Source organism: Apus apus, chromosome 27, assembly GCF_020740795.1.
Source record: "Apus apus isolate bApuApu2 chromosome 27, bApuApu2.pri.cur, whole genome shotgun sequence".
Taxonomy (NCBI): Eukaryota; Metazoa; Chordata; class Aves; order Apodiformes; family Apodidae; genus Apus; species Apus apus.
In genome coordinates this window covers 99,576-108,678 of record NC_067308.1, presented here as the reverse complement: position 1 = coordinate 108,678, position 9,103 = coordinate 99,576, and the positions used below count along the sequence as shown (strand labels likewise).

Below are 9,103 nucleotides of genomic sequence, written 5' to 3'. Positions count from 1 at the left end.
GATTGGACTTTTGGACAGAGATGCCTAAATTCCATCTAAGCTTCCCTTTAAGAATCAACATTCTGGGCCGTCCCCCGTGTGCTGCCACGGCTGCCACCCTCCACGTGGCACCACCGCTTTGGCGGGTGACCAGCTCTGGGGTTTGCCTGCCTGTGCCCAAAGGGCTCCCCAAGGGCAGGGGTCAGGCAGAGACCCAAGACCAGAATGCCCCAGCCCGGGGTGCCAAGCAGCATGGCAGGGAGCCCGGCAGAGCTGCAAGCACACGTGCTGCCCGCTGGTTCCCCACACACAAATCTGAAGAGAAGCCACAGGAGAGTCTTTTAATGCAGAGGGCAGACAGAAGCACCTTGGGGCTGGGAAAGGCCCCCCCCAACCATTTTGGATCAACTGTCTGCATCGAACTGATCTGGCACCATGCTCACACCTCCTTGCTGTCCTCTCCAGCTCTGTGGTGGGACAGATTCCACTGGTGAGCTGGGCGTTGGGAGCCGCAGCTCCCCCCCCACTCGCTGTGCACAGCGTTGCCACTGGCCATGGCCCTGGTGCAGCACCAGGAGCCCCTCCAGGGAGGGCAGTGGCACAGAAACGGGACTCCCTGTTGAGGGGCTTCACCTACCGAAGGCGTTGGCAGAACTGGATCACCGCATCCTCCTGCTCTTGTGTCTCGATGGACCCAGGCCGCAGCCGCCGGATCTCCCGGATGGCGTCGCCCCCGCTCATGTTCTCTGCCTTCACCAGGTAGCAGGCCAGCATGGTGCCGGTCCGGCCGTGGCCCAGCATGCAGTGAACTGCCACGGCCTGGTGGGCAGCAGCAGCACACGTGGATGCACTTGTCTCTGCTGCAGTCCCTCCCACCCCCCTCTGAGTGCCGCTCCCTCCCCACAAGGTGTCACCCCCTGTGGTGTCACCCCTTGGTTCTGGCCCCCACCATACCTCCCCACGGGCATTGGCCTCCTCCACCAGCTTCAGGAAGGTCTGGATTTGCCCAGGCGTTGGGGGAGTGAAGTCAGGCACACGGAGCCGGTGGAGCTGGACAGCAGGGCAGCAGCCATGGTGTGGGGGTGGCCGCTCCGACAGTGACACCAGGTGCCGCACGCCCTGGGCCAGGAGGAACCGGTAGTGCCCCGGCTCCCGTGGCATAGCCAGCCCAGCCAGCCGCCCCTCCACCACCCACGAGAAGTTGGGAGGCTTGGGCGTCCCCATCGCCTGCGGGCACAACACCATGGCTTTGCACCCCATGTTCCCTGGGGCCAGGGCTGTGCTGGGGACTCCGGCCTGGCAGACTCCTGGGACACACCTGCCAGGACCCTGGGACTCCCAGTTCAGGCCCCCAGAAACCTCTGCCCAGGATACCAGGACTCCCACGACCACCCCCCTCCCCCCTTAGAGGACATGGCCAGGCCTCTGGCAGCCCCGTTCAGGGCCCTCCGGGACCCCCTAGCCAGGACTCCCAGGTCAGGACACCTGGCCAGCCGCATGACAACCCTAGTTCAGGTCCCCCGAGAGACCATGGCCAGACACCCCAGGACCCCCAGTTACACCCCATGAGGACGTGGCCAGGCCCCCGAGGCCACCACCTCAGGCCCCACGAGATCCCCGGGCCCGCTCCCCCGCCGAGGCCCGTCCCCTCCGGCAGCGCCGCAGCGGCCGGAGCCTCCCGTCGTCCTCACCGCCCGGGCTCGGCGCCCGCGGCCTGCCCCGAGCGGGGCCCCGCCCCGGCGCCGCCCGCCCTGCCCGGCCGGTCTCCGCAGGCCGCCGGAGCAGCCCTTGGCCCCTCCAGCCCCGCCGTACCGGGAAGGCCGCGCAGCTGCGGCCTGGAGCGGAGCGGGGCCCGGCAGCGTCTGCAAAGAGCGGCGGCGCGGGCGGGCGGGGACCGCCGGAGCCCGGCGCTGCACGGCTGGGGCTGCCCTGGCGGCCCGGGCCCCTCGGGCGGGCTGACGGCCCCCAGGGTGGGCAAGGCGGAGCCCCTCTTTGTCCCCCGTGCCCCTGGGCTGGTGGCAGCGCCTTCCTCCACCTCGTCCCCAGTCTCCCGCTGTCCCTCACCCTAAGGAGTTATGAGCCCGAATTCATTACCTGAGCCACGGTGAGCTTTGGAAGGCCTCACTTGGTCCAGCAGAGACCATTGCTGCTTTTCAAGCCCATTTCTTTATTTATGTGATGCCAAGTAGCTCTGGGAGGGGGTGTTAGACAGCAGGGAAGGAGGGTCACAGCTCCCGTGGCAATCACAGCTTGCCCAGTGCTTGCTAGCCAGGTCGAGTGAGAGTACAGGACCAGCCCCACACGGGGTGTCAGGGCCTCAGGTACACCTCACCCACGATCTTGTAAGGCAAGTTATTCCAGCCGAAGATGGGGGCTTTGTAGGGGATGCCATCCATGGTGTCCCTCACCACGCTGGTGGTGATCCCTGTGTCCCACATGTACACCAATGAGATTTCCGCCATGAAGGACACCTGAACGTCGAAGCCACCTCCAAAGGTGTGCTGCTTCTGCCCAGCATGATGGCTGCCTCTGCCCACACTGTGTAGCCCCTCTGCAGCCCCTTGCGGGGCCAGGGTGTCCCACTGAGCCAAAAGCCCGCAGTGCCAGTGGTGGACTCTCAGCTGGCGCAGACGTGCTCCCTCGCTGGGGTGCTCTCAGGGACATGGAAGGACACAAACTTGCCCCCCACATAGAACTGATACTCATTGGTCTGGGCTTGTAGAGAAGGATCTCGCTGTCTTGCACCTCGGTGGCATAGAAGAGGCTGTAGGGCCGGGTCAGATTGGTGTAGGACTGCAGACACACAGTGAAGTTCTGCAGTGGCTGCTCTGGCTTTGCCATCATCAGCACATGGGAGTCTTCCATCTCCTGGGGAAACATGAACACTTTGTACCTCAGGTCTGGAAGAGGTGAGAAAGAGGTGGCTGCTCCTGCCACGGTGAAGGCGTCAGGCCAAGTCCTCCAGGGAGAAACAGGGTTGCAGCGTGCCAGCAAGGAAGCTACCACCAACCTGGAGGCGGCCATGCGTGATGCAGGGCGGCACGAGGTGGAGAGGATGAGCTGTGGGAAGGAGAGGAACAGCCGTTGTCCCCAGCTGTCCCCTTGGTCCCCTTCCTACTGTTTATCCACAGGTTGTAGGTGCCCACAGCAGTGCCCAAGGAGCTGGTGGCTGTGCATCTGTAGGTGCCCCAGTGGGTCTTGTCAAAGTAGGGAAAGAGGAGGACATTGTCTGGGCCTTTCTGCCGGGGGTCATGGCATCCTTCCTTCTCCCACAGGAACTCCTGGGGACTGAGCCAGGCCAAGTGTCACTCAGGTAGATGGACACCTCAGGGTGGATGTGCCATGGGGTGAGGGCACACAGAGGGACCTTGGTGCTCCCCCCCTCCCCTTTCTCCCACTGCCCACAGGGCTGGGGATGCCAGAGACACCTGCCACCTGTGCTGTGCCAGAGGCTGCAGGAGGGTGGGGAGACCCTTACCCAGGGTCCCCTGTGACTTTGCAGAAGAGCATCAGCTGGTAGTACACAGTGGGTGCTGGTGGGTGAGCCTGGATGTGAGCAGTCACTTTCTCTGCAGTAACCAGAGGGTAGGGCCAGGCAAGGCAGAGGTTTCTCCCTGCCCTCCTGTTGCCACCTGTGGGGCCCAGCTGCACCAGACTGTGGGAGCCCCATGTCCCTGTTGGAGCCCTGTGGCACTCTTTGTGGTGCCTGGTGTTGTGTCCCTACAGCCCCCACTGCTACCCACTGCACCTTCCACTCCCTCTCTGGGACCCAGAGGGGGTCCAGGCACAGTCTGTCCCCCCACTACCTTGCGAGGTTGTGAGGCCAAAGAGTGCAGCGAGAGAGAGGAGGCAGAGCCACAGGTGCCCCATGGTTCTGTCGATCAAGTCCACTGGCACCTCCGTGATGATGCAGAACTGCAGAGCCACTGTGCTGCAGCCCTGAGGCTGCTCAGGGTCTGTACACAACGGTGAAGTTTGCCTGTGACCTTGATACCCAAGAACCCGGGGGCACCAACCTGTGGAGCTGCTTGGCAATCTAGCAAGGGGCCTGGGGCCACTTTGCCTGCCTGGGAGCCTGCAGACCCACCGGGCTGGCAGGGAGCCCAGGGACGGTGGGTGTGCGGGGGGACAGGCATGGAACATGTGTCCCCCATCCCCAAGGCCAAGCCCCTGCCTGTCCCTAATTGCTTCTGCCATGTCGTGTGTGGTTGGGAAATGCTGAAGCCAGGGGATCCGCATCCTGCCCACATGGGAGCTGGCTGCAGGCAGCTTGGGGCATGTGGGGAAGACCAAGGGTTCTCCAGGCATTAGGGACAGGTTGGTGGTGGGTGCTGGCACTCGGGGAGACCCCGCCAGGCTGACTGCCAGCTCCAGCTCAGCCCCATACCAACCAGAGATCCATGGCTGAGAGACACAGATGGCACCTTCTTAGCAGGTTGTAGAGGTGAAGAGGTGATGGGGCCAGGGAGGGGAGAGCAGGGGCTGAGGCATCCCAGCCCCAGGCCTGGGTGGCTCTCATGGCCTCAGTGTCTCCTGGAGCCAGGGCTTCACCACCACATCGCCCTTCACTTCATAGCTCAGGCTGTTCCAGGCCAGGATGGCGGGCGGCAGGCGTAGGGACTGATAGGCAGCTCGCATCTTGTTCGGGGACAGCCCCACATCCCACAGGAAGACATCGGACAGCTCGCCTGAGAACGAGTTGTAGACGTCAAAGCTGCCCCCAAAGGCATCCTGCTCCTGCCCCAGCAGGATGGCTGCCTCTGCCCCCACTGTGTAGCCCCTCTGCAGTCCCTTGCGGGGCCAGGGCTTCCCATTGAGCCAAAACTCGGCGATGCCCGTGGCTGACTCCCAGCTGGCACAGGCGTGTTCCCAGCTCCCGCGGCCCTCAGGGACACGGAAGGTGACAAACTTGCCCCCCACATAGAACCGGTACTCAGCAGGCTTGGGCTTGAACAGAAGGATTTCATTGTCCTGTGCCTTGGTGGCATAGGAGAAGAGGCTGTAGGGCCGGATCAGCTCAGTATAGGACCGCAGGCACACGGTGAAGTTCTGCAGCGGCTGCTCGAGCTTGGCCCTCAGCACCACGTAGGCGTCGCTGGGGTCCTTCCGGAAGACGAACACCTTTCGGTGCAGGTCTGGGGGATGAGAAAAGGGGCATGGCGGGAGGTTGGGGTGTCCTGCAGCCCTCTCTGACTGCCTCTGGGCCTTCCTCTATTCCCCTTGGTTGACACTGGGTCCCTGACATCCCTTCTACTGACCCCAGCTTTGCTCTAGCATCCCCCAGCCTTGCTGACTGGGCTCTGGAATGAAGCAGAAGGCTCCAAGAACTGCTGCCATTTCCCCCCAGCTCTGCCCAGCCCCATGCCAGCTCCTGTCCCCCAGTGCTGTCCTTACCTTCCTGAGCCATGATGCCGGACAGCCCAGCCAGGAGAGCGAGCCAGAGCTGCAGCTGGCCCATGGTCCTGGGTGCTGCAGTTGGTGCCAGAAGAGAAGCCATCTTGGTGCAGGGCTGCTGCCTACGGGTTTATGGGCTGGAGAGTGGGAGGAGATCTGTGTGCCCCCCAATCCCATCCCCAGCAGCCTGGCATGGCCTGTGAGGAGTGATTTCATGCTGTCATGCGACTGTGCCACAAGACCCTGAGTCACCCGCCTGCATGGGGCTCCCCTTGGAGCTGTGCCCTTGGCGCGTGCCCACATGGGCAATGGTGGCATCCAGCCATGCTGCATCACCACGGTCTCTCATCTCAGTCCCTGGGGCAGAACCCCTGTGGGAGTGACTTTGTTCCACCCTGGCTGATCCAAGAGGCCCATGGGAAGCTGCCCCCAGCCCCCCACCCAGACCCATGTCTCTGGTGCATGTTCCTGGGCTCTGCTCACACTGTCCCAGCCAAAGGGAGTGAGCTCAGAGCCATGGGCACCAGCTGGCAGAAGAAATCACATCGAAGTTGAGCAGCCAAGGGTCCAGCAGCCTCAGAGGGTGTCCATGGTCTGGGCATCTTCTGAGGACCTCCTTGTGTCCTGCAAGCAGATGGGGGCCCACGTGTGGAGTGCTGTTCCCCCTACCCAGGTGCATTCTGGTCAGGATGGGGGGCAATTTTGGCTGCTCCAGGCTCCGTAATAGTGGTGCTGGGCAGGCTGGTGGGCAGGAGTCTGGGCTGGGAATGTGGGGCCATTGCAGGAGTACCCTTGAGGAATGGGGTGGCAGGTGAACAGTGGGATGCTCTCAGCCACAGGTGGCTGCCCCTTTTTTGGGGACAACATGGGCTTGTTCCCTGCTGAGTCAGCCCCTCAGTTTAGCAGGGATGAGCCTCCTAGTTCCGCAGGGCTTGGCTCAGCCAGGGCAGCTCCTCACTTGCAGCTGTGCTGGGCCCTGGACCCCATTGTGGGGCAAATCGCAGCCACAGGCTCACACCCCTCCACCCCCGCTCCCTATCCAGACCCATGTGCCTTGTGACTGCACGTGGCCATCCCTTCTGGGAATGGAGGAACCCTGCTCAGATGCCTCCAGTGCTGGATATAAATCACCTCACTTCCCTCAGACCACAGAGCTTCATTGTGAACCTCTCCTACTAATTTGGAGGCATGAGGAGCACATGCCTCCCACTTCCCATCCCTCCACCCACAGGAGCCTGGCTGGAGGTGAGGGACATCACCCCCCACACCTTCCAGCCCCCGAGATTAATCACACTTGGTGAGTGACTCTGACAAATGTATATATTGTGTATAATTCCCACTGGTTGATCTCTGCTGTGATGCATACCTTGGCTTGTTAGGAAGGAGAGAAAAATCCTTTGTTGCTTCACATTGTCACTGCCCTGTCTGCCTTCTGAAATCTCCCCATGGAGTTGGGGGGCTGGGGCTGAGTGTCAGGGGCCCCTGCAGGTGTGCAGGAGCCAAGGGAAGATGTTTGAGGCATCTCAGGGCTATTTCCAGTGAGCAAATCAGGTTGTCTAGCCCAAAATGGTGAGGCTGAGTCCCCAAGGAAGGGGACAGAGGGAGGAGAGGCACCAAGCCTGGTGACCACACTGGGGCAGTGTTGCCTGTGGGGCAGAAGCTGTGGGTCTGATGGGGACACTAAGGGGAGAGGGGACAGTGCTGGGCACCAGCAGCCAGCATGGGGCCAGCAGCTGCAGTGCCAAAACTCAGCAGTTGCCACTGATGCTAGGCTGACAGTGACAGAGCCGGACAGCAAGCAGTGCTGCAGGCCCCAGGCAGCAGTGCAGCACCCCCAGCCCCTCGCTCAGCCCCAGCATATAGTCAAAGTGCTCAAAGGTGCCACAGGTGGGCTGCAGCAGCCGGGCATGCAGAAGGAAATCCACAACCAGCCCCACCCCATAAGGCATCCAGAGCCCAAAGAAAAGGCAGCTTGCACCAGTGCCTGGCTCCCAGCCCACCCTCAGCTGTGGCATGGCCAGTGTGGCCAGCAGCAGCACCACTGGCAGCAGCATGAAGAGGCAGACGCAGAGGGCCAGGTGCAGCAGGTACGCTGGGGAGAGGATGTCCACACTCCGGCGGATGCAGCTTGTCTCTGGGGCCGCCACTGTGCCACTGGCAAGAGCTGCTGGCACTGCCAGAAGCAGTGCTCCAGCCCACAGGGCCACAGCCAGGCGCTGGTTCCGAGGGTCCCAGCGGCACCAGGCAGTGCTGCAGAAGCTGCTGCCCACCAGCAGCCCCTGTGCAAAGAGGCTCCAGTGCCACAGCAGGTGGGTGAGCTTGCACAACCCCGTGCCCAGCTGCCAGCCCTGCTTGATGCCCACTGCCACCAGGGGCAGTAGGGCAGCAAAGAGACCTGTCCCCACTGCCAGCTGGGCCACCAGCACTCGGCTCTGGGGCCAACCCCAGGCATGGGGCCACTTGGTCAGTGCTACCAGCAGTGCCCCAGCACCCAGGGCAGCCACAGCGCAGGTGACAGCCAGAAAGGGGGGGGCAACATGCTGGAAGAAGAGACAGTACTGGTTGTGGCAGGGCGCAGCATCATAGTCTGGGAAGGTCTCATTGCCATCATCATAGGAGAGGTTGCCCATGATCTCCATCAGGTCCAGGGAGTTTTTGCTCTCCACGAGGCTGGGGCTCTGTGAACGAGACCAGTGGGCATCAGGCAGGGACATGCCCAACCAACCACAGGTGCCCACATCTCACAGCATTACTCCAAACATCCCTACCAATGGGCAACTGCTTCCCAGCATGGAGCTGCTGCCCTGCTGGTGCCAGGGGATCTGTGTACAGCTCTGGTGCAGGTCAAGCTGGGCAATTTATCAGGGAGGGACATGCTACTGGGAGAGGAGGGCTGCCTGCAGCTGATACCTCGGGGGTGGGATTGTCCTGCACTGGCCCCACTATGCATGGGCACCCAAATTTTCTTAGAGCCTCAAAGCAGGGTTGAAAACCCCACGGTGAGTGCAAACTCCACCAAGCCCTTTGCAAGCAAGTGCTTGTTGGCAGTGCCCACTGCAAGCTGTGACCCTGCTCACCACCATGCACCCCTGTGGCCCCAACCCTCATGTCCAGCAGGATGGGAAATGGCTGGGGTGTGTAGCAGAGGAAGGGGAGACACTCACCACTGGAATGCAGTTGCCCATGATGCGTGTCCCAAGATGGTACCTTCTTCTCTGTGTTGGGGTCTCCAGTGGGTGCAGTGTGTGGCAGCCAGTCCTCAGCTGTGCATGCTCACAGTGCTGTGAGCACTGTGCTGTGCCCAGAGGGCACGGTCAGGGGATCGCTCAGGGGCACACACTGCACGGAACGCTCTTCACAAGCTGGACTGCAGGGCCGTGCCTTGCTTTACTCACTAGCCCTCGGGCTCCACTCCTCCCGCTTGCAAGGGAGGTGAAGGACTGCGGTAAGGAGATAAGAGCTGCCTCTTTAACAGCACTCCTGGTCTGGCAATCCTCTGTGCCAGAGCCTGAAGGAAACAGGCGGGCCACTGCTGCCCGTAAAACTGGTGAGCCGACAGCACAAGCCTGCAATTTCTTGAGCAGGAAATAACCACTTCTTGGCAGAACACTTCAAATTAATTAGGAATTGTATTTACAGGTACCCCAGCTGTATCAATGCTCCTGTTGCTAGCATAGAATTAGGCACATACAAAATTTCTTCCTAGGGATGCTGTGTGCAAAACCTGGTT

The 9,103-nt window shown here is 61.8% G+C and overlaps 4 protein-coding genes across 7 annotated transcripts; all 4 read right to left on the bottom strand.

The window, feature by feature from the left end:
• Positions 1–305: 305 nt before the first annotated feature.
• Positions 306–1,886, bottom strand: DUSP23 (dual specificity phosphatase 23). Of its 4 annotated transcripts, none has more exons than XM_051641312.1 (4): positions 1,792–1,886; positions 934–1,206; positions 617–798; positions 306–446 (listed from the first exon to the last, which is right to left on the bottom strand). In XM_051641312.1, exons 2-4 carry the CDS (start codon positions 1,201–1,203, stop codon positions 419–421), a joined length of 480 nt encoding a protein of 159 aa, XP_051497272.1. In that variant the 5' UTR covers positions 1,204–1,206; positions 1,792–1,886; the 3' UTR covers positions 306–418. The 4 variants fall into 4 exon arrangements, with proteins under 4 accessions (XP_051497272.1, XP_051497274.1, XP_051497273.1 ...); XM_051641314.1 differs by lacking the exon at positions 1,792–1,886 and adding an exon at positions 1,671–1,708; XM_051641313.1 differs by lacking the exon at positions 1,792–1,886 and adding an exon at positions 1,578–1,657.
• A 218-nt stretch (positions 1,887–2,104) lies between these two features.
• On the bottom strand, positions 2,105–4,381 carry LOC127394904 (serum amyloid P-component-like). Its single transcript, XM_051641212.1, is given in 6 exon segments — positions 2,105–2,485; positions 2,488–2,685; positions 2,688–2,879; positions 3,098–3,267; positions 3,458–3,699; positions 4,367–4,381. Coding segments are annotated over 6 exon segments (1,014 nt in total). The 3' UTR covers positions 2,105–2,288.
• Positions 3,679–5,634, bottom strand: LOC127394966 (serum amyloid P-component-like). Its single transcript, XM_051641323.1, has 2 exons — positions 5,374–5,634; positions 3,679–5,114 (listed from the first exon to the last, which is right to left on the bottom strand). Exons 1-2 carry the CDS (start codon positions 5,474–5,476, stop codon positions 4,495–4,497), a joined length of 723 nt encoding a protein of 240 aa, XP_051497283.1. The 5' UTR covers positions 5,477–5,634; the 3' UTR covers positions 3,679–4,494.
• Positions 5,635–6,675: 1,041 nt separating this feature from the next.
• ACKR1 (atypical chemokine receptor 1 (Duffy blood group)) lies at positions 6,676–8,799 on the bottom strand. The gene is made up of 2 exons (XM_051641322.1): positions 8,538–8,799; positions 6,676–8,051 (listed from the first exon to the last, which is right to left on the bottom strand). Exons 1-2 carry the CDS (start codon positions 8,556–8,558, stop codon positions 7,122–7,124), a joined length of 951 nt encoding a protein of 316 aa, XP_051497282.1. The 5' UTR covers positions 8,559–8,799; the 3' UTR covers positions 6,676–7,121.
• Positions 8,800–9,103: the final 304 nt, after the last annotated feature.